The following is a 25,433-nucleotide window of genomic DNA, read 5'->3' on the forward strand; positions in this document are numbered from 1 at the left end:
TTTTTTTTTAATATATACTCAACAACAACGTGAAATAACTTAACATGAATGAACATCTAATTTGGAGTATGCGCAAATGATACTTTGGTTTGTGGCCCGGCGGCAATGAGTAAACATCAGTAGAGTCGAGGAAGACATTGGATGGATCATGGAGAAGTGTCGGTTTAATCCACAGCGGCTCTTAGATTCTAGATGCAGTAGTTAGTTGGTCATTATTAGAATTGGATCTGGTGTTTTTCGCCTGCATAATGGGTGCGTTGTTGGTCTTAATTTTCATTTAAGCAATTTAAAAAGGTCTTTAAAAAGCTCTTAAATTTGGGGTAGTCAAACCTGGGGATATCCTGTATGAATGTGAATGTGGGCCGATAATTAAATTTTGTTTTTTTATTGCCTACGAGGACGACTCAAATATACATTGAGTAATAATGTGTTTAATGCAGCTTTGCGCACATTTGTTTATGTTTTACAGAAACGAAACATAGAATCACATGGCTCATTTGCATAAACTATAAGCTCTGAAAAAAATACTAAAACATTTGGGCAGATTTTTGAGCGCCGTGTACCACATAAAATCGGTTCGAGGTCAGGAAACACAACCAGAATTAATACATAAGGCGCACCAGATTATAAGGCACACTGTCGATTTTTGAGTAAATTTAAGGATTTTAAGTGCGCCTTATAGTCTGATAAATACGGTACTTTCTATGTGCTTTTATACTTGTTCTGCTACAGTTCAAGATCATTCTAAAATATTCAGGAAAGCTTCATTTCTATCCCGCAAATTGGCCTATTTTAGTATCGATACCTGCGAAAAATTTGGATTTAGTTCCCATATTAGTTTTAGTGTCAATTAGACAACCCTAAGCTACTGTCATGTTGTGTTAAAGTCCAGTAAAAGAGTATTTTAATTATCGTCGTGGTGTCAAAATCTGTATTAGGATCAAACCTTTTCCTCAGTACTGAAATTGCTTTTTGTATAGTAAAAATAATCGTTTATTTCCCACACTTAATGACAGACAAGCAGCATTTTGTTTTCGGTTAAGCTACTTTCCTCTCCCAAATGAAGCGGCAGGTGGCTGTTTGTTTTCTGTAGTAAACACAGCTTTGCCTGGTACCTGCTGTTTAACATTTGAGGGGGATTAGATGGAACAAATATAGAGGCAGGTGGTCCCATGTCAAAGCTGATCTGGGATGCTAAGCAGGTTTAGGCCTGAACAGAGTTTTCCTCATTATTTATGAATGAAACATAAGACCGATTTATATTGAACACAAACACTTCCGAATTATGAATAAGTGTGAATATTTCTGTAATCACTGGTTTGGTCTCGGCTCTTTAGACCCGAGATGACACATAATAATAATAATAATGCATTAGACTCGTGAAGCACTTTTCTAGACACTCAGACTCACTTAACTGTTATTATAAATTCACTTAATACCACTATTGTAAGCTACTTATTGTGTTATTGCAGCTGTCCTGGGGATTCAAGGTTGCCAATCTGTGACATCAGCTCTTCCAACCACCACCCACACGCACACACAACATTCACACTAGGCAATGTGGCTGAAGTGTCTTGCCTACAGACACATAAACACGTTTGTTAGTTTTCCCAGGAGTCTCCCATCCAAATGAAGAAGAACAATACATATGTACGTCATATGAAAGTCAAGTTCTAGTCAAAACAATAGAAGAGAGAACAACAGACTGTTAACGTCACATATGAACAGTTCTTCAGATAAACTATAACATAAACAACAGAACAGAACAAGTTTAACAAACTCTCCATCTCACTCCAAATCACTGAATCCATTCAATTCTTCATCCTCGGTGTCACTTCTGAGCAGCTCCACGACCTCCGGAGGTAAACAGAGCGCCGCTTCCTCTTCTGTGTCGCTGTCGTCAGACTCAGCATCAGTTCCAGTTAGAATTATTCGGGTCTTTCTGAATCCCGACAGGATGGTTTCTGTGTCTCTGAAGTCCAGACTTTGTCCATCCATCCAGTGACTTCAGGAAAGTTTCATGGTGCATCCTCCCAGTGTCACAAGTTTCTCTCTCACTCCAAACTTTCTCTCTGCTGCTCGATTATCGTTTTTGGCTGCAGATTTCTCTACTTGCAGTTTGTAATCTGCAACATCTGATTTTCTTTCTGGGGGCATTTGTGTTCAGTCTTCTCAGTGTCTTTATAAGTTTGTTTAAATGTTAAATTGTTCAGTGGTGCAGAAGTAACGGTGCGATCGACTGACATGATACAGACAGGACAGAGGCTCTTTCTGCAGGAGACATGTGCAGTAGAGCCAAGTGACAGTGGTACAGGAGGAACAGGAGCAGCAGATACTCACACACAAGACTAAGACCTCTCCACACTTCACTGTGAACATTTTAATATATAAGTCGCAGGAAACACTCAAACCATGAAAAAATGTGAGACTTCAGAAGTCAGAGCGTTGATAAGATGCAGGGAAGGATTTTATTTGAGTTTGTATATTTATAAGCTCTTGTACTGATTTAGTATTATGTCTTGTCCTGCTCCTTTTTTGTTAAAATGAAGCAAAATCTACATCAGCATCAGTGTACGAATTCAAACTGTCTTCTCAATAAATATATTTGAAACTAGATCAGGCTTTGAGAAGAAGGTTTGGCTGCATGAGTCGTCTCCATGAAAGATCAACACAGTGGCTTTTATCTTCTGCTGCACATGTACTACTTTTCTTTGAGTCACACTGACCTAATTTTGTCTCATTTATAACCAAAACTGTCATTTGAGCTCTGAATAGTGAACATGGGCTACTAGGATCGGGACAAGATGTTGTGAGAGAAATTGTCATAAGAAGAAGAAGAAGAGGCACAAGAGGCACACATGAGGAAAATGAGTTTTTGTCCTTCATGTTTTTACATTTGCCTTGGACAAAAAGGGGCTTACTTTGCTGAATACGTCCTCTGGAGAAGCTGCAATTCAAAAAAGTAGTGCTACAGTGACAGCAAAACTATATTATGATGATTCTGTCATTGTGAGCTTGCTTCAGAAAAATAAAAACCAACATGAGGCCAATTGTTGATGACTTCGTGAAATGGTCAGAGAGTCTTGGCTGCACCTAAATGTATCCAAAACGAAGGATATGATCATTGTCTTTCGAAAGCGACGTCACATATATAAAGTGACAGTCAGTTGAGTGTGTGGACTCTTATAAGTATCTTGGAACATTCATTGATTCAAAATTGAGTTTTGACAATAATTGCATGCTCTGTGTACCGTATTTTCCGCAAAATAGGGCACGCTCATAAGCCTCCAACCCCATCAAAAAACTACTGTGCACCCGGAATCCACACCACCCTATGGGCGAGTTTGAGCTGACATCATTGTTATTAAAAGCCCGCGTTGCATGCTGGGAAATATTTTGGTCGGAGGCAAGAAACACGGTAGCGGTCAAACACAGTGCGTAACCTCGTGTATTTATCCCTGATAATGATAAATTCCTGCTGCATTATCGGATGCACAAATAGAAGCACGGAAGAAGGAAAATGTCTTTTTCGTATTCTGAGTGAAAAGAACCGCTAACGGTGAATTAAACGACTTTCAAACGTAGAAGATCCTAACAAACCGTGGACTCAACGTTCAACAACACATTGAGACTCTTGGAGGTGTGGGAAATTAAGTGTTGGTCATGTTAATTTACTCAATATTATGGACTTTGGAATGACAACAGGGTGGAAAACACGTATGACTATCTATAGGTCTATATAACATGTTTTTTTCTGTACTTAGAGTGCCATAAAGAACATGTTTTTCTGGACTTTGAGATGCCACGAAGCAGAAAAACTGACATATGTGGACCCCGTGGCATGTTCCCACCCATGATAAGGTGCACTGGGTCAGCAGTATTGTTCATTTTCTTGCTGTATATGCTAAATCAACAAGTTAATGTTTTGTCAAGATGTAGTATAAAGCTACCCCTGATTTTGAGTTGGTCAGAGACGTCGTCCGGGGTGGCAGTTGTACTTGGTAATCAACTTGAATCTCTCTCAATGGAAATGCTGAAATAAAGTGGCCTGTTTTCTCGGATTCTCCATCTCCTGTGCTTCTTTTTAGGACACGCATTGAACCTTCCGAAAAACCCACAGAGGTTTTCATCTTTTCTGCTGTGAATGGCCCAGGAGTTTCCATCAAGTCATTGTGGATATCGCCGAAGTGAATATTTGTCCAGGTAGTTGGCAATTCTGACCAGAAATTTGGTTTGGTCCACCTTTTGTCGGGGTTGAAAAGGGTGATTTGTCGTCCGTCGATGCTTATGACCAATTTCTGGTCAAATGGTCTTGGGTCCTCTGCCGTTAGAGTGGATAAATAACCGGGATCAATACCCTTTACGTGCTTTCTCACTCTGTCCGTCATGTTGAATTAGTGTTTCTTGCTGCCGACCAAAATAATTCCCAGCATGCAACGCGCGCTTTTGTCAACAATGAAACTCGCCTATACACAAATCCACTTGTGTCCCAGCACGACTTCAGTAAACTACAAAGCCGCACCACGGAGCAGACAGCGACCGCACAGCGAAAAACACCCACAGACACACTCATCACTCCACGCCGACGAGGAACGGAACGGAGGAACGAACCGAAAAAAGCGAGTGCAATGTGCCACTTCTAGACACGACTGAACAACTGAGTCACTGCGAACACGCCGACAATCCAGACAGCACCTCCCTACACGCCACAACTGAACAAAGCCCAGAGTCACCGTGAACGAACAAACAAACAAAACCACTCACCCATCACACTGTTGTGATTCCTTTATAGTCCGGTGCAGTTTATTTGTGAAAAAAGTTTGAAAATAGACCATTTAATGACACTGCATCATATAATCCAGAGCGCCAAATAGTGCGGAAAATCTGGTAAAAGAAGCCACCAGAGGAAATTGTCCTTTTACCATGTACTACTGACACTGTTCTATAAAATGTTTAGAGAATCAGTTTTAATTTTTTCACTGGTCTCATGGTTTGGCAGCGAAAATGGGCGAGTGAGGTGATTGTCCGTCCTCAGAGCCGCCTGGACTCTCTGTACTCAAGACACTTACAGGCAATGTCCCAGATTATTTTAAAAAGACGTGCAGCATTTACTAAACTCAAGAGTCTCAGCTGCTTCCCTTTGGTCAGAGGCTTTTAGAACCAAGATCTAGAATGAATCGTTTTAAAAGGAGTTTTGTTCCAGCTGCTGTCGTACTTATGAATAAATTGTAATCTATTTATCTATTAATTTTAGTACGTTGTCTTGGAAAAATTGTGTGTTTTTTATATACTTAATATTTATTGGGTTTTTAGCCAAGCGTGATGGATGAATTTAACTAATTGTTTATGGAACAAACCTACTCTGCACTGGAGCACTTCAACACTTTATTCTGTAATAGTGTTTTTATCCGTGTTTATTGTGCATAATGTGGATGAATGAAATGTGAAATGTGGAACCAGCCGCTCAAATCTGCAAAACGAATTTATCTACGGGTACGAATAAATCAACCTGACCTATTAAATAAAGCAAAAACAGTGAAATGGCACAATTTATTTATTAAAAATTGTATCAAAATCTCATTTTATCTCAATCTCGTGGACCAAATCTAGTGACATGTCTCATCTAGAAATTGTGTCATGCGTTCATGCACGTCCAATAAAAGCTGTGAATTGGGTCCAAAGGCAAAAATTGACATGTCAAACAAGTGTGAAAAATGGCTTGACCCGAAATGTCACATTGTGGTGTCATTAAAATAAAAATTTGGAAGCTTCAAAGAACGCCAGTGTGAATCTCTTTTTTCTTTGGCACAATTTTATTAAAGAAGGAAACAGAGCTGCTGCACGTGAACTCGGCATCAGTGAGTCGATGTTGAGACGTTGGCGACGGCAGCGTGACGAACTGACTCGACGCAAAAAGACGACAAAAGCTTCAGAGGGGATAAAAGCAGACGGCTCGAACTTGAAAACGTTCTTAGAGACGTGGACACCTGCGGTTTATATTCAGTTGCAGCCTACAGATGTACAGGTTTAAAATTTAGTTGATGCAGCTTCTATTCAGGCACGTTCAATAGTCCGGAAAATCTCTTTTTGCCTCGTTCTCGTGGACCAAATCTTGTTACGTTTCGTCTTGTAGAAACTGTGTCTCACCCCATCCCCATCGGTCACAATATCAACTTTATTTCAATACACTTCAGTCCAAACTCCCATCTCCCATGTTCTTAATTATATTTGTTAACCTGTATTTCTCTTCCAGGTGGAGAAGACTTTGGGGATTGAAGCCGCGCGCTCCACCATCATCAATGAGATCCAGTACACGATGGTGAATCACGGGATGAGCATCGACCGCAGACACGTGATGCTGCTCGCCGACCTCATGTCCTACAAGGTACAATATACAAAACGTGGCTAGTGGGGTAAAGTGTATTTACCTTGTTGACGTGTTTCGGCTGCTGCATCTTCAGAACTGTCCCCGGTGTTGGTGGTGACGTGTCGTATATCAGCTGTTGTTACTTCCTGTAGCGTGGTCAGCCTGACGGACCTGCAGGTCGCTCAGACTGACCACGCCTCCCGTCGCCCGGTGTCTCTGGAGGAGGGTGTCCCAGGTGTGTGAAAGGAGGAACGCTCCGTCGTCACGGTTAATGCTGTCCGTGCCTCGTTTCCTGATTTCAATGGCCTCCTTGATCCAGCGTTGATCCTTGATCCATTGAAATCAGGAAACGAGGCACGGACAGCATTAACACCTGGAACACCCTTCTCCAGAGACACCGGGCGACGGGAGGCGTGGTCAGTCTGAGCGACCTGCAGGTCCATCAGGTCTGACCACGCCTACAGGAAGAAACAACATCTGATATACGACACGTCACCACCAACACCGGGGACACTTCTGAAGATGCAGCAGCCGAAACATGTCAACAAGGTAAACACACTTTACTGCAATGTCTTTAAAAAGAACCTAAGAAGTTAAAGTATATAAGAAGACAAAATGAACATCATTGGCTTGAAATATGTGCATGTTTAACACATTAGAATGAGCCATCAGTCCTTTATTCATGCTAAGATCCTTAAAGCCACACACTAAATATTAAATATTAGCTCTATCAAGGTAGATTCTTGTTGTGGCAAAAATTATATATCTCTTGAAGATAAATAATGAATCCATTTGCGAAGCCCGATGAGTTTTTGGAATATAGACCAAGGTTTATTCTTGTTACAGCAGATATGGACAGGGCCTAGGCCTGTTTCGGCCAAAGCCCAACAGCCTCTCACCCCTGTCTCCTCCCGTCTCTTCCCATCTCCCTCTCCAGAGCATTTGAGCTCTGAGTATTTATACAGAAATACAAGATACATACATATCAAAGCAGAGTGACTTTGGTTTCAGAGGGTGGTACTAAAATAACATACAGTTGAGGACAACAAAAGGCTTCCTGAAGGCGGAGACAGTTGTGCCTGATGAACCTTTACACATGTTAATGACTGGTCTGGGTTTCAGGTAGAAATCACATTCATTTACACAAAGATAGATTGAAAGAAATCTTTTCACAATCTAAATTTCTATCACATTCTCAAAAAACTTGCAATAAAAAGTAAATTTTTCATTGATGCAAGGTAATTTGGGCCAGTTCTCCTGGAAGCCTGAGGGCCAAGAAAAAATTGTCTTAGGGCCGCATTTGGCCCACGGGCCATAGTTTGGACATGCCTGGTCTATATTAAGCAAAATTGACTCCAAGTAATTTCCCTTGTGGATCAATAAAGTTTGTCTAAGTCTAAGTCCGTATTTGAATAGTCCTAAAATCACTACTCCAGTATTATCTCGTATCTCGTAGCTGATACAGAATCCCTCACCTCTTCATGTGTAATTGAAGTAAACCACAGAATCTTTGTCGTTTGTGCAGGGGGAGATTTTGGGCATCACCAGATTCGGTTTGGCCAAAATGAAGGAGAGCGTGCTCATGCTGGCGTCCTTTGAGAAAACCGCGGATCACCTTTTCGACGCCGCCTACTTCGGCCAAAAGGACTCAGTCTGTGGTAAATACACTTTTACTTTCTCATTATTATCACTGTTTCTGTAATCATGTATCAAATGGAATAAATTAAATGCTCTCTACTTGATTTTTACAGTCTTAAAACATGAAAAACAGAACTGGTTCATTTAAAACAGTTTGCAGTGGTCCAAAGTTATTCCTCACTTACCTTGTGCATTCAGAGCCTTCGATTTATTCACCGTGATGAGTTTTTAAGTGTTTCCCAAACATTTTTTCTGGTGACCCATATTTTAAAAGTCACAAACCTTCGTGACCCAAGTCAATAGACATTTATTCATAAATAAAAAAAATAAATTTGTGACCATTGTTGAACATTAATGAGGATATTTTATTGTTGACTGAGTGATCGTGTCTCTCTGAACAATTAGTTTTACTCAAGTTTTAAACAATGAAAAACAGTGATCATTGTTTCCCACAGAAAACTGGTTTGTGCTGCCGAAAAAGTGAGGAGTGGAGATTTAAAAAAAAAATTCTTGCGACCCACCTGAGGTCTTCCTAGTCTTTGGGGAAATAATGGTTTTTCGCAACTTTTCAGAGGCCAAAGCAACAACTGCGCACTTGCTGCATTCCAGACTGGTTGGAATGTTTGTTTGTTTTTATTTGGTCAATTTTTTACTTATTACAGTCTACAAACATTATATTCAGTCTGATGCCCGTAAAATTCAATATGTGGAACAATCAAAACAAATAGTAAGTCATAAGTCAGGGGTGGGAAAACTTTTTGACTCATGGGCCACAAAGGATTCTAAAATTTGACGGAAGGGCCGGACCAGGAGAAGATGGATGGAGTGTTTTGGTAATCCACCTCATAAGAGAAAAAAATAACATGAGATACGTAGAAATTGAAATATCCCACAACTGAAAGTCATTACAAAAACATTATAACAAAATATGTGTCCCACGGTATTAACTATTTATTGAATTAACTTTTAAAACACTGAAAATTATCATTATTATTATTATTATTCAATTCTGGAGGGCCATATTAAAAAGATTAAAGGGCCACATATGTACGTAGTTTGCCCACCTGTCATAAGTGATTGACCAGGTGTAGGCAGAAGCTAAAGCTTACTGGGCCGATCCTCACCTCCAACTACAGCACGTTAATAGACATTCACCTACAAAATTAATACGACCTTAATACAACATTTTACGACGTCATAATAATTTAAAAAATCAACAGTTATTCTAATTAGAACAAAATTCTCTTTACTGTTGTTATTCTTTCAAATATTTATCCATTACTTTTCTCTTAAAAGTTATTTTGAATAACTCATTGTGGCAACTGTTCCATAATTTAACTTCTTTGCTTGATAAACAGTGTTCCTCATGTGTCCTTAGGGATGGGCATGATTAATCGATTAATCGATAATTGATCATTAAGAATTTCATCGATTACGTTAATTTAAATTGACAAACCGAATGCAGGTTGCTGTGCGTAGCGTTGAGTGACCAAACAGGTGTGTACATGTGTCTCTGCATCAGAAGGAGCGAGACACAAACAGTGGGTCAGTCTGTAACGAACCGAAGCACAAATGTGTATTTAACGATGATTTGTACAAGAAATTCCACGCTTTCCATTGCGTTCGGGACAAGTGTGAGTCCATGTGCACAGTGAACAAAGCAGCACATATGTTTCAGTGTCCAGTGGGAAAAAGTTTTACCAGGTGAGAGTCGCTCAATGTCGATGACGAGTCCCCACCTCCCTCCCCCCGTACGGTGTCCTGGTTTTGACAAACGCAAATATGTTCACACTAACCTGTATTCACCTGAGTCATGTCTTTTAATCCGACAGAAACTGACTGCATCAGCGACACAAGAGCTGTAGTTTTATCTTCGTTGAGTTTATGCAAATTAGTGATGCGGTTTTAAGTTTTGTTTCTGTGAGAGTTGAACAAAACTGAATTAAACACATTATAATGTCAAACGGGCTGATGTGGCTCTAGAGTCGTTACGGTTTATATGTCGTAAAGTTGAATTTATTTATGCAGATTAGTAGTGCAGATAGTAATAATACTGATAATCATTTTAATATAAAAACGTTAATGATTAATCGATAATCGATCGTTAATTCTTCCGACGATCGATTAAGAAAATTTCATCGAATGCCCATCCCTATGTGTCCTGTTGAACATACATGTACACCTTAGATTAAATTTACTATAAAACGCTTAAAACTCTTCACAATTTATCTGTCCTGCATCTTCGTTTTAGACTTTTAGATCAATTTGTTGCCTGACCAGCCGTTCCGTCTACATTCTGTTTGAATCCAGAAGGTTTTGAATCGGACCAAAGAGCGTGAAAAACCAAAAATTTTACACGATCCAACCACAGCTGCTATTTTATATAATGTGTTTCTCAAATGCGGAAAACATCTCCTCTCCAAAACTCTTGGAACATTCAGAACAAATTATATATAACTTCTTTTACATGGAATAAGAAAAGTTTGGGGCTTTGACTGTTGATTCTGTAAAAATCCACGCTGTTTCTGAATCCTTTAGGTTGTTTTTTTATTCTTTTTTTACTTGTAAGCAGGAATGTTTATTTTAGATGTGAACGGAGCACGCGTCTCTCTGATTTGTTAATCCGCTTGTCAAAAACGCCTTCTGAAATCAGCTCAAGATCCAATTATCTTTGTAGTTTTGTCAAATCTTGTGGTTTTGGACAAATAAACACAATCTCTGTATCATTCGTTCATTCGTTTTTCAATATAAAACCAAAAATAAGAAAATGAAAAAAACAACTGTGTTCTTCATTATTTGTCTCCAAAACCAAAATGAAAAAACAGATAACGATTTGTTTTTTCAGTTTATGATTTTGTGTTTAAATGAAAAATGGAAAAAACGGATAACAACCATTTCCCATTTCCGTGACTTAAACTGCGATGTTGGACTTTTGCACCGCATACGGACTGAACCAGGACTGATCCAGGTCCGGGACCAGACCGGTACAAGACCAGGACCAGACCGGAGGCTCAGAGCCCACGGCAGGGTCGGAGCTCGAAGCTGAGGCTCGGACCCCACGAAGGATCGGAGTCGAAGCTCGGAGTCGAAGCTCGGAGTCGAAGCTCGGAGTCGAAGCTCGGAGTCGAAGCTCGGAGTCGAAGCTCGGAAGCTCGGAGTCAAAGCTCGGAGTCAAAGCTCGGAGTCAAAGCTCGGAGTCGAAGCTCGGAGTCAAAGCTCGGAGTCAAAGCTCGGAGTCAAAGCTCGGAGTCTGCTCTGGTTCCGGTCTGGTCCCGGACCTGGATCAGTCCTGGTTCAGTCCGTCATCGCAGTCACGGAAGTCACGTAAATGGGAAACGGCCGTTATCCGTTTTTTCCATTTTTCATTTAAACACAAAATCGAAAACTGAAAAAACTAATTGTTATCTGTTTTGTCATTTTGGTTTTGGAGACAGATAATGAAGAAAAGAGTTTTTTTTTTTTTTCGTTTTGTTATTTTTGCTTTTATATTGAAAAACAAATGAACAAATAATACACGGATTAAACACATTTGTAGTTTTTTGCATTTGTCATTTGATCCACGCACTTGGTATTCACAGCTTTTGCACTTCTTCTAGTCTTATTTTAGTTCCAATTTAGTGTATGCAGTTTTGTAGAAGTGAATACAGCCTTAAACTAGAGCCAAAAATGTTGTACATGTGTAAGACGACAAGGAACTTTTCGTTTTCCAATATTGTACCATTAAGTTTTAATTTTTAGAATCTGTCCGGGACATTCTGTGATTCATGAACTGACAGAAATGTGCCCAATTTGTTGCTGAAATATTTTTATTACAATGAAACCGATGCTTTTTCTGACATTTTTATATCTCGGAACACCTGTATAAAGAAGCCACACACAGGGCCATACTCCAGTGTTCCCCCCTAAGGCCAAGCTGATTGTTGAAAGGGCATCAGGTGTAAATTATTTAGTTGTTTACTGTCTTTTAAAGGTTTTATATTATGCAAAATTTACTCTTGAGCTTTAAGACATGTTATAATGTTGTTGTCTCATCAAAAACAAACCTGGAGTTGTGTTTTGTTTCATTCGCACATGTTTGAGGTACATTTGATTATATCCACATTTCCAAAGTTCTGAATGCTCTGTTCCACCTTGTGATGTCATGAAGCGGTAGTTTTGAAGTTAACAGCTACGTTTTACCTTTTGTTCAGTAGAGATTTGCAATTCCAGGCCTGAAATTATCCAAATGAATCTAGTGTAGGTGTATTTAGTTTAAAAACTTCAGTTTGAGAAGAGCTCCACACTCATATGATCAAATAGAAATGATAAAGCTAAAGATAAAGTTTATTTTGGGATATTTTTTTAAATATAAATAAGTATATATATATATTTTTTAGAACAGCTGGATATATAATTTATTTTGGATACATTGATGTTGTTGTATACCTTATTTCATCTTCAAAGTATATTTTATGTTTTATACATTGCAAAACTGCTTTAAGGTATTATTTTCAATTTGAACGTTTTGCGTAAATTGTCAATAACAAAATGTTGTTGTTTTTGTTTGTTTGTTTTTTTGAGAGAGAGGGGAATACTGAATCATCGTGTAACTAAAAAAATTGTCCTTTGAATAATCGTGATTTTAACATTTACCAAAATAATCGTGATAATGATTTTTTCCATTATCAAGCAGCTCTAGCTCCAGCTCTGTTTGTGATGAAGAAACAACATTATAACACAGATCATAAAATAACGTAATAGTAAATTTAAAAAAAAAAGATTTTATCTCTTTAAAATCCATGCCAAACATACCCTAATACCTGCAGGTCTCTATTAAAACTGTCTGTTGTATGTCGCCCTTTTAAGCTGAAGCTGTGCATAAAAAATAAGTTTATTGTTGAAAGAGGTGAATGAAAGTGTGACACGTGTTCGAGGACTGTAGACGTGTGGAAGTGTCATGTGCTCTCTGTTCATTATAAATGGCACTTACAGGAGCTGGAGGTGGAACATTACATTTCATTTAAACCTACAGACACCGAAGGACGTTTTGTACTGAACACAGAGAAACACTGGAAGAAGCGTTTCTGTCTATTGCTGGGGGTGTTCTGCCTGTATGTGTATGATGAAGATTGTGCTATTTAAATCCATTTTGTATTTTTTTCTTGGGCTTTCAGACATTTTCAGAAGCCTGTGATCAATACAAGCGTCATGAGCATAAAAGCAGAAGAAGAAACTCTATTTGTCAACTGGACAAAGGTTTATTTTGGTCGAATACGTTTCTAAGTTCATCCAAGCTGCTTCTTCAGTTCTGGTCAGACTCTGGTGGACACTTCCTTATATCTGTCTGCAGGAGGAGCTAACTACACTGAAACTACACTGAAACTACTCTGAAACTAACACTCCTACCTGTTTACAGTTTCTGGGCTTATTGAACTGTGAGTCTGCATCAAAAAACATGTAAAAGTAGGATTATGAGTTAAATTTTTTATTAAATATATGAGTTCAGAACGAAAAAACAAGAGTAAAAAATATAAAAGAAAAAAAAATTTAAAGTAGAATATTACTTTCCTTCTGCAGTTTGACTCATTGGACCAATCACAGGGCAGTTTTGTGGTTTAGTTTTAGTTTAGCTCAAACCAGTGACATATTTTATCATATTTGAACAGTACTGTATTGTTCGGACTATAAGTTGCTCCAGAGTATAAGTCGCACCCGCCAAAAAATATGTAATGAAGAAGAAAAAAACATATATAAGTCACACTTTTTGGGGTAAATTTATTTTATAAAACCAGAGACCAGGAACCGACATTTCCTTTTGAAAATCAAGTTGTAGTAAAAACAATAGAAGAGAGAACAACAGACTGTTAACGTCACATATGAACAGTTCTTCAGATAAACTATAACATAAACAACAGAACAGAACAAGTTTAACAAACTCTCCATCTCACTCCAAATCACTAAATCCATTCAATTCTTCATCCTCTGTGTCACTTCTGAACAACTCGGCCTCAACCTCTGGAGGTACTGTATTTTAGGGGCTATTAGTCGCTCTGGGTTATCAAGACGCACTGTCATTAAATGGTCTATTTTCTAACTTTTTTCACAAATAAACCGCACTGGACTTTAAAGGAAACACAACAGTGTGATGGGTGAGTGGTTTTGTTTGTTTGTTCGTTCACGGTGACTCTGGGCTTTGTTCAGTTGTGGCGTGTAGGGAGGTGCTGTCTGGGACCAACGGATTGTCGGCGTGTTCGCAGTGACTCAGTTGTTCAGTCGTGTCTAGAAGCGGCACATTGCACTCGCTTTTTCGGTTCGTTCCTCCGTTCCGTTCCTCGTCGGCGTGGAGTGATGAGTGTGTCTGTGGGTGTGTTTCGCTGTGCGGTCGCTGTCTGCTCCGTGTGTGTTTGCGTGTTCTGCGGCTTTGTAGTTTACTGAAGTCGTGCTGGGACACCCGAGTGGATTCATGTATAGGGCGCTCTGGCTTGCGGAGAGCGCGGCCGTTTTTTGATGGGGTTAGAGGCTTAAAAGCGCGACTAATAGCCCAGAAAATATGGTAAACAGAGCGCCGCTTCCTCTTCTGTGTCGCTGTCGTCAGACTCAGCATCAGTTCCAGTTAGAATTGTCCGTCCATCCAGTGACTTCAGGAAAGTTTCATGGTTCATCCTCCCGGTGTCACAAGTTTCCCTCTCACTCCAAACTTTCTTTCTGCTGCTCGATTATCGTTTTCAGCTGCAGATTTCGTCACTTGCAGTTTGTAATCTGCAAAATCTGATTTTCTTTTTGGGGGAATTTCTGTTCAGTCTCCTCAGTGTCTTTATAAGTTTGTTTCAATCTGTAGTAGAAGTAGAAGTAACGGTGCGATCGACTGACATGATACAGACAGGACAGAGGCTCTTTCTGCAGGAGACATGTGCAGTAGAGCCAAGTGACAGTGGTACAGGAGGAACAGGAGCAGCAGATACTCACACACAAGACTAGAACCTCTCCACACTTCATTGTCAACATTTTAATATATAAGTCGCAGGAAACACACAAACCATGAAAAAAGTGCAATTTATAGTCCGAAAAATACGGTAATATGGACAATTTTGTTTTTGAAAATATATTAGAGGAAGCGGATGAGTGCGTATATGAATGGGCTTGACGTCTGTGCTTTTCTCTGGTCTATATTGGGCGAAGTTTGATCTCTCAGCTCTCCCCGCTCCACTGACACTTCAGCCAATTATCTTCAAATATTCGTCTGAAAACCGTCAAGTAAAGGAGCGAAATGTTCAGACACATCCTGCATTGATTACGTGTGCAGCTCCACTCACAAAATCGAAACTCAAATCAATCCGGCATCTGACGAGTTATAACACTCCCTTTTACTAAAAAAAAACAAAAAAAACACCAGACTATTATTAGCAAAGGTATAGATCCAGTAAAAGGTAAAGTAGTTTCTCTCCATTCTTTAAAGCTGCACTGTTTTTGATTTTGTGCTTAAATGAAGAATGGAAAAAACGGATAATGGCCGTTTCCTGTTTACGTGATTTCGTGACTGCGATGCCGAAATTTTGCACCACATATGGACTGAACCAGGCCTGGGACCAGACCGGGACCAGAGCGAGACTGAGACCAGACCAAGACCAGACCGGGACCAGACCGGGACCAGAGCGAGACTGAGACCAGACCAAGACCAGACCGGGACCAGACTGAGACTGAGACCAGACCAAGACCAGACCGGGACCAGACTGAGACTGAGATCAGAACTGAGACTGGGACCAAACCGAGACTGAGACAGACACCAGGCCGGGACCAGACTGAGACTGAGACCAGACCAAGACCAGACCGGGACCAGAGCGAGACTGAGACCAGACCAGACCAGACCAGACCGACTGAGACTGAGACAGACAAGACCAAGACCAGACCAGACCGGGACCAGACTGAGACAGAGACAGACTGAGACAGACCAAGACCAGACCGGGACCAGACTGAGACTGAGATCAGAACTGAGACTGGGACCAAACCGAGACTGAGACAGAGACCAGGCTGGGACAGACTGAGACTGAGACCAGACCAGACCAGGAGCGAGAGTGAGACGACAGACTGACCAGAGACCGGGAGAGACCAGGGACCTGAGACTGAGAGACTGAGACTGACAGACTGAGACAGAGACCAGACTGAGACTGAGATCAGACTGAGACAGACCGAGACTGAGACGAGACCAGATCAGAACTGAGACTGGCCAGACGAGACTGAGACGAGACTGACTGAGACTGGGACCAGACCAAGACTGAGACAGACACCAGGCCGGGACAGACTGAGACTGAGATCAGAACTGAGACTGGAGACCGAGACTGAGACAGAGACCAGGCCGGGATCAGAACTGAGACCGGGACCAGAGCGGGACTGAGACAGAGACCAGGTCGGGACCAGACTGGGACCAGACTGAGACCAGACCGGAGGCTCAGAGCCCACGAGAGGGCCGGGGCTCGAAGCTGAGGCTGGAACCCTGCGGAGGTTTGGAGTCAAAGCTCGGAGTTTGCTCCGGTCCCGCTCCGGTCCCGCTCTGGTCCCAGCCTGGTCTTGGTCTCAGTTCCGCTCTGGCCCCGGTCTCAGTTCTGATCTCAGTCTCGGTCTGGTCCCAGCCTGGTCCCGGTTTCAGTCCCGCTCTGGTCCTGGACCTGGATCAGTCCTGGTTCAGTCCGTATGTGGTGCAAAATTTCGGCATCGCAGTCACGAAATCACGTAAACGGGAAACGGTTGTTATCCGTTTTTTCCATTCTTCATTTAAACACAAAATCGAAAACTGAAAAATTGATTCTTTATCTGTTTTTTCATTTTGGTTTTGGAGACAAATAATGAAGAAAACAGTTGTTTTTTCGTCTTCTTACTTTTGGTTTTATATTGAAAAACAAATGATACACAGATTCTAGAAAACAGGTATTTCTTCCTAAATACACTTTGTTCTTGGACAAACGCTTCAGTCTCACTCACATATTTTCCTCTCTTCCTTCAGTTTTTCAGAACATAACAGAGTGTGCCCTCCTCGTTAAATTAAGTGTGTTTAATTAAAACTGTCAGAGCCCAGACATCTGCTCTGTGTCCGCGGAGAAAACAGTGATACTCAGGATTAAAAACACTCATTTATTAAATCCTCTTTTTGTTTTCACGTGTATTATTTTTTCTTAAATGTCACTTTCTCAGAGGTGATACCAGAACAGAAACTGTATTCTGAAGTTTAAATGTTCATTTTAAAAGGCCCATGTTATACTGTTTTCTGATCTGTTCTAATGTTTCTTCATCATAAACAGACCTGGAGTTGTGTTTTGTTTCATTCTCACATATTTCACACACAAATCTTGCGTATTTAAGCTGAGTTCATCTCTCAAACACAAAACACTGTTCCACCTTGTGATGTCATGTGGTAGAAGCATTCCACTGTGTTTTTAAACTCCACACACCTTCCCTAGAATCATTTGGATGATTTTAGCCCTGCCAAACTCTACTGAACTAAAAGTTAAAAGGAGCTGTTAACTTGAAAACTACCGCTTCATGACATCACAAGGTGGAACAGAGCATTTTGAGGTTTGGCGATATAGACAGACTAATATGAAACAAAACACAGGGTTCCCACGGTCATGGAAATCCTGGTAAAGTCTTGAAATTGAAAATGTAATTTTCCAGGCCTGGAAAAGTCATGGAATTTTAGTATCTCTTTCATGCAACTACGGCGTTCTGTGTGTTTCACACTGTGTTTTTAAAGGTGCAGTTGACTAGCATTTCAATATAAAAATCTAAAATATAGTAAAAAAGTTTTAATAGTAATAAATAATCCCAGTAAATAATCACTTCTCTGGGTCCCTGAAGTGTGAGAAAACATTTAAAGGGTCATCAAGACAGAAAGTGTTGGGAACTACTGACCAATATCACCACAAATTTGACCATTGGTTGTTTTTTAATTTATTTTACTTTATTGTATTTTTTTATATATTTTTATATTTTTATATTTTTTTTTTATATATATTTTGTTTTATTTTGTGTGTGTTTTTATTTATTTATTTTATTTTTAATTTTATTTAATTTTATTTATATTTTTTGCACAATTATCTAACTTGTCTGTATTTCTCTTTTGTCCCAGGCGTCTCTGAATGCATCATCATGGGCATCCCAATGAACATCGGCACCGGACTGTTCAAACTCCTGCACAAAGCCGACAAGAACTCGTCTCCTCCACAGCGCCCCCTTCTGTTCGACAGCCCAGACTTCCACGTGTCTCTGCTCACGTAGCAGCTGCCAGCCTCACTGTACAGACTGAAAAAACTCACCGAAACAAAATATGAAAAACATGAATATCTACATCGGCCAAATGACTTGAAATCAGTATAAAAGAGTAAAGAATTTATTAATTTTTTGTTTAAATTCATTTGTATTAATAATTTTATTATTTGACAGCACTATTAAAACAATGAGAGCACTGCAAAAAAAGTAAAAACAAATTGCCCATTTAATATTAAAGCAATAGGATGTAACTCTGCCCTAAAATATACAAAAATAAGAGCATGTTTTTTCATTATGTGTTACAAATCTGACTCTTATTTGGTCTCAGGGAAGGCTACATATGAGAGGTTGTTTCTGTGGAAATTTAGTTTTTTTGGCAATCTATTGCCACTATTTCAATGGAGAATATTCCAAAGTGTGGTTTTAATTTTCTATTTCCATGGAGACGTGCTGGTGACAGGTGCCACCTCCAGAAAGTTACATACTATGTCTTTAATTTTGAATTAATCTATAATTCATTTACAAACTTAATCTTACTTTTTATTTCAACTTCATTTATTCAACATTCATTTATTTTCATCAAATTTATCTTCCAAAATTAGCACTTACAAAACCTTTATCTAATTAGAAGAACATTTATTTTGATTTAAATCATATTAAAACAGGACCAAATTAACCATCATAATTGTGCATACCTACTAGTATCAACTCAATTTTGATACTAAGGGATGGACATGATTCTGATTCCGATACCACCGTGATAAAAAATACTTTCTTGTCTTTAGACAATAGAATGTGTTTTTCAACATTAAATCGATGTACTTTCTTTTATATTACCGAGGCCACGTTTACACAATGTTTTTAATTCCGAATGAAATAGTTTGGAATTAAAATATTACATGTTTACATGGACATAATAATTCTGAAATGAAGTTTACATGGAAAACATGTTAAATCGTCTTTATTTAATTCTGCTCAGCATATTTTCGTCGACCAGAAGAAAACACACACTTCAGCTGCTACTGGCTTTTCTATCATCTCAGTTTGTCGTTACGCCACCGACACAAACACGATCCAAACTTTTTTCGGCTGTCGTTCCGATGATAATTGCGCAGCAGCTGGAGAATTGTCTCATCACGCTTTACGTCTGTCGGCTGAGGGGGAGAAGGAGGAAGAAGACAAACTGAGTGTGAGGCTGTTCTACCTCAGTCCACTCCCGCATCCCGCTCACAAATCCAAAATACAATGAAAGTCCGATGCCAGGACTGGTGGAGCCGGATCGTCGGGATCGCGTCAGAATGGCGACACAACGAGCACGCGCTGAACGACCGGGATTATTTTTAAGAAGAATAAATGTTTACTTGGCAGATTCTTCATTCTGACTTCGCAGCATTAGGGATTCGTTCGCTCGACAGTAGGCGGGTAATTTTTTTTAATTTAACCAATCGCCGCTATTTCGTTGTGATGTGTCGTAATGCGCCAAATCCCGTAGGAAGAAGGACAATAACGTCTTTCCCCTCGATAAAATTCACCGAACATTCTCTTTGTTCCGGCTTTAAATCCTCGATCTCGGGAATCGCACCACCAATCGCAACACAGTATATATGACTCTCCGCTGATTGGCTGGTGCCCGAACTCGCATTTCCGAGATTTTTGCGAACCTTCTAGTGTATCCAGATTCCTGACCTAGTCGCTGGAGAGAAATGAAATTGAGCAGAGGCACTAAGTTTACATGATCGAATCAATCGGAATAAATTAATTCGGCTTTAAAATCGGCATAAACCACCCACTAACTTCTAAAATAAGTTTAATTCCGAATCATCATTTTCATTAGGAATTAAGTGTTTACATGGTCTTTTTAAAGCGGAATTCATTTGTATTCGGAATTAAAATTCTCAAGTAAACATGGCAAGTGTAGTTTTATATCTGTGTAATCCCGACAGTATCGATACCTGCTCTAATTTTAGTTTTAGTATTGATTAGCATCTGATTTTTGACATTTTTGACGACCCTAATACATAAATTATAAGTAAATAAACTGAACTAAAACCACTCAGAATGACAGATTTCAAGTCACAACATGCAGATATCTTGTTTTTGCAATGGATTTAATTTGAATTGGAAAACGCCAGCGTCTAACAGACTGTAATAATCACTTCTAACAGTTTAATTACCCACAAGGCTTTTCACCGCTTCGTTTAGGCTCCATTAGGGTTCCCTGATAAAAGATTATGTCCGTACAAAAGCTCTGTTTGAATTCAGGCGGAAATTATTAGCGTAAAATAACGACGTCGGCCTTGTTTAATTGTTTCGTTTTGCATTTTCGGATTCGCCTTTGACCTGTGAAAAAAATGACTCCTTCAGACATTTGCGGGAGACGTGTGTTTATTTTGTTTTTGTGTATTTAATGTAATAAATTCTGAATTAAAAGAGTTATGTTTGTGTATATAATGTCATATAATCTGTGTAGTTAAAGATGCACTTTGTAACTTTTCTGGTGTCATCTGTCGTTTCCATGGAGATGCATCGCTTTGCCTGGAATGTTCTACAGTACAGCATTAAACTTGTATGAGCAGAAGAACACTTTACAAGTCAGATCTGTGGAGAGGCAAGCCCGCTCACAGTAAGAATGTATGTTTTTATGGCTAAAATGATAAATATAATACTGAATACATGCAAGATCGCAAAGTTTAATGCCATACTGCGGAACATTTCAAGCAAAGCAATAACTATCCGTCGGAACAAGGCAGTGGTAGATCCCCTAGAAGAAAAAGTTACATCGTGCGTCTTTACGGTAGAAGTCAGATCCGTGAAGAGGCGAGCCCAGTCACAGTAGAAATGTGTGTTTTTCAAGGTTTTTGTTATAACCTGTAATTGAAATACAGTGAACCCTCGTTTATCGCGGGGGATACGTTCCAAAAATAACCCGCAATAGGTGAAATCCGCGAAGTAGTCAGCTTTATTTTTTACTGTGATTTTACAATGCAATACTGAACTGCAGAATGAAACAAAAAATAAAACCTCTTTTCAGGCCCAACATGTGTTAAAGAAATAGAAATATTAACGTTTTCTTACAAATAACTATAATAGTTTAAAGAACGGTGTTGTAAAACAATATTTTTATATAGTAATGAATACAAGGTAGGAAACATTGTCACTCGTGTATTTCATAGTCCCTCCAGCTCTTCGTCCTGACTCCGTTTGCGCTGTAGCGTCTTTTTCTACTGAAGGCTGCGCAGGGGTCTTTCTCCGAGAGAAGAACATCGTTATGGGTAGTTGTTGGCCTCTTTCTTTTTCTGAGCAAGAAGATTTTTATAAACTGACATCCCACCTTCAATTATATTTGAGAACTGCAATGAACGACACATCAAAGGGTCCCATTCTTGTGCCGCGCGCTGAATTTGGCAGAATGTACAGAAACGAAAAACTGTTGGCATGGGTGTAATGAAAAACCAATATAAACCTTTTTCACTTCTAGACAACAGTAACGCCCCTAAGCCAATCAGGATTCACTGTAAAAAATAAAGCACTGTAAAAAATTCCGCGAAGCAGCGAGGCCGCGATAGGTGAAGCGCGATATAGCGAGGGATCACTGTAATGTAAATAGTTAAGTTTAAATGAAAGTTAATTTTTTTTTTACCTCCTGTAACAAACTAGAAGACATGTTTTGTTTTGTTTTGAACACTCTTTCTTCAGTGATTTTCAATACAAATGTTATATTTCGTGAACAAGACCCTGAGGCAAAGCTCTCGATTTACCGGTCACTCGTCGTTCCTTCTATCACTTCTGGTCATGAGCTCTGGGTAGTGACCGAAAGTACAAGATGGCGTATACAAGCGGCTGAAATGAGTTTCCTCCGCAGGGTGGCTGGCCGCTCCCTTAGAGACAGGGTGAGGAGCTCAGTCACACGGGAAGAGCTCGGAGTAGAGCCGCTGCTCCTTCACGTCGAGAGGAGCAGCTGAGGCTCGGGCGTCTGTTCCTGAAGCCTCCCGGACGCCTCCCTGGAGAGGTGTTCCGGGCTTGTCCCACCGGGAGGAGGCTCCGAGGAAAACCCAGGACACGCTGGAGGGACTGTGTCTCTGGGCTGACCTGGGAACACCTCGGGGTCCCCCTGGAGGAAGCGTCTGGGGTGTAGGAAGTGTGGGAGTCCCTGCTTAGACTGATGCCCCCACAATCTAGCCCCGGATAAGCGGAAGAATATGGATTGATGCATGGATGTTACATGTAGTTATTTATACTTCGCATCATGCCCGGGTTGTTCTGCATAAAGGTCTGTGGTGGAATTTGCAGCAGTTACTATGGTGACACAAATAGGGTGACCAGACGTCCCTATTTACCCAGGACAGTCCCAGTTTTGATCCTGTGTCGCCTGTCCTGATTTGTCCCAGTTTTATACAAGAAATGTCCCAGGTGTCTCTATTTTTGATCAATTTGTTACACACGAACAATAAAGAGGCCAAAATCTGTCTTTTTCTTTTAGCTAAAATATATAAAGCCATGATTGAAAATGAGCATAAGGCAAAAAAAAAAAAAAAAAAAAAGCAACAACAGAAGTCCTTCAGATTAAATACTGACGTGTGAGTAGAGAAAGGACAGTGTAAATGCTCTTTTCACAATTTTATTATTACGACGATCCCAACCCGGGTGTGTCCCAGTTTTTTGTTTTGAATATCTGGTCACCCTAGACGCAAGGCACACACACACTAACACTTCACAGCCTGAAAATTCCCTTGCATTGTCGTCCGCTGTGATTGTGGCTTTCTTCAGTTTCCGTCGACTTCAGCGCAGAATAGTGACGTTTGTGGCTTGTTGATAACGTGTAGGTGGATGAATGCGCTTTGACCGTTCAGACTGAAGTCACATGTCAAAAGATCAGATATGTATCGGTTTCAGGAGCACATATCCAAGTGGACTGAGTCGCATTTGAAAAAATCTGATCTGTGTCGTTCAGACTGTCATTAAAAGATCAGATACAGGAGCATAGGGGCCAAAAAATCGGATTTGGGTCACTTCAGTCTGAACGACACAGATCCAATTTTTTTCAAATGTGACCCAGGACACTTGGATATGTGCTCATGAAACTGATACATATCTGATCTTTTGACATGTGACTTCAGTCTGAACGGTCAAAGCTCATTCATCCACCTACACGTTATCAACAAGACACAAACGTCACTATTCTGCACTGAAGTAGGCGAAAATTGAAACTATTGAATAATGAACTCCATGTCACTGAAGTGAAGCACATCACCACTCACCACTCTTGGCTCCGTCTCCACATCCACACGTTCCTTTCAACGGACGTCGCTGCCGCTGCCCACAAAAACACCACGACCAAAAACCTCGTCCTTCTCCTTCTCAATCTCCTCCGAGGAGGAACTTTAAAATCTCCAGGTGCTCGATGCTGCGTCCATGTTTGGACAACTTCTGTAAACACAGAGACGCTCGCTGCGGTTGACGTCGTCGTGTCTCCAGTGTCACATGTGGGACACTTTTGGGCCGTTTAATGTTCACACTGGAGTCACATACAAGTTGCATTTAATTGGAAATGTGAACGACCTCGCAAAAACATCGGATTTCACAAAAAAATCGGAATTGAGCGTTAAGCCCTGCAGTCTGAACGTAGCCTTGGATATCGTTACATCCGTAATTAAAACAAAGCTCAGATTACAGTTTAACTTGAGTAACAGAGATTCAGACAGAGCACTGACACCAGCTGCAAAGTGACCAAACGTCTGTATTTACCCAAGACAGTCTCAGTTTTGAGCCGTGTCTCCTGTCACTGCAGATTTATACAAAACCAGTGATTCGTCTCAAGAAATATCTAATGTGTCTCTATTTTTGACCAACCTGATCCCTGCCAACATTAAAAAAAGGCGTACATTGTCATTTGTTTCGGTAAAATACAGAAAAGCTGCTTAAAAAATGACCAAAACACAAAGAAAATGTGACTATACTGACTCACATTAGTGCGTCATTAGTGAAATTCTGGTCCCCCTTTGCAAAGTATCAGTGTGTTTTTGGTTTTCTTTGTGGAGCCTCGGAGTCGTCTGCAGCGGCGAGGGCGTGTGGAGCGTGTTTACTGTGCCGTGTGTGTGGGCTGTGATGATCCCAGAACAGATCAGTGTGATACAGACTGGAGCTGATTACACACATTTAGCTCCGTACAATTACACACGCGAGCGGCCCTGTTGTGCCTCTGCACCTCTACTGCCTTCGGCGAAAGTTTGAGCTGGACAAAAGTTTAAAGTTTTGCAGCTAATTTACTGACTATTTTTAGACGGAAACAACTTTGTGATTCTGTGGAAAAAACTTTTAATTTTATTGCGAGCTTCTTTTTAAAGGGATAGTTCAGGTTTTTTGACATGAATCTGTGTGTCATCCCTGTCAGCAGTGTGATGCATCCACACTGACTTTACCTCCGAAAGCGTCCGGTGAGCCGAGATCCTGGCCGGTTTTGGTGCTGAGGAAAGTAGTTCGGCAAGTTGTCTGGGGACAGTCTAATAAAGCGTTTTTCTTCTCAAAACAACATGTGTTAAAAAGAGTGATACATTTGCACCACAAAACCTCCGTCCTCTAAAAAGTCAGACCTCATAATCACTTGGCGCTATTTTCTCTCCATGCGTATCACTCCGCCAGGTGACAGCCGCGCACGGATCAATCATTTTCTTCAGTTGTTCGGTGTTTACTTGTTGAGACCGGTGACGTTGCGACGCGAGAGACCTAATGTCAGAGCTAGTGTGATACGTATATAAGCTTGTATAAGATACATAACTATGTATCTAAAAAATGGTGCGAACTTGCGATTTTCCGGGCTGTAACAACAAAAGTCTGTCTGAATCTCCGCACAAATTTCACTGTTTCCCTGTAACAACTGTATATTCGGGTTCAAACAGATCTCCCATCGGCTCTGTGCTAAAATCAATTTCTTCATCATCGGTGTCGTAATCAGACATGTTGTTGCTGACATTCCGAGCAGTAAACAAAGTGAAACAGGCGCTGCTGTCACCTGGCGGCAGTGCGCAGTGATACGTACGGAGAGAAAATAGCACCAAGCGATTATGAGGTCTGATTTTTTAGAGGACGGAGGTTTTGTGGTGCAAATGTATCACTCTTTTTAACACATGTTGTTTTGAGAAGAAAAACGCTTTATTAGACTGTCCCCAGACAACTTGCCGAACTACTTTCC

General features: G+C 40.3%; 1 protein-coding gene across 1 annotated transcript in view; it reads left to right on the top strand.

Annotated features, from left to right (window-relative positions):
- polr3a (polymerase (RNA) III (DNA directed) polypeptide A) overlaps positions 1 to 21,016 on the top strand; it is a 224,469-nt gene extending 203,453 nt beyond the window's left edge. The window contains exons 29-31 of the mRNA XM_055150075.1: positions 6,254 to 6,385; positions 7,893 to 8,025; positions 18,105 to 21,016. Coding sequence (XP_055006050.1) covers positions 6,254 to 6,385; positions 7,893 to 8,025; positions 18,105 to 18,253 — 414 coding nt within the window. The 3' untranslated portion in view covers positions 18,254 to 21,016. The remainder of the gene's footprint in view (positions 1 to 6,253; positions 6,386 to 7,892; positions 8,026 to 18,104) is intronic.
- The last annotated feature ends 4,417 nt before the right edge of the window (positions 21,017 to 25,433 follow it).

The sequence above is a fragment of the Boleophthalmus pectinirostris genome, unplaced genomic scaffold, assembly GCF_026225935.1.
Source record: "Boleophthalmus pectinirostris isolate CB_2022bp ecotype Guang Dong unplaced genomic scaffold, ASM2622593v1 HiC_scaffold_14, whole genome shotgun sequence".
Taxonomy (NCBI): Eukaryota; Metazoa; Chordata; class Actinopteri; order Gobiiformes; family Gobiidae; genus Boleophthalmus; species Boleophthalmus pectinirostris.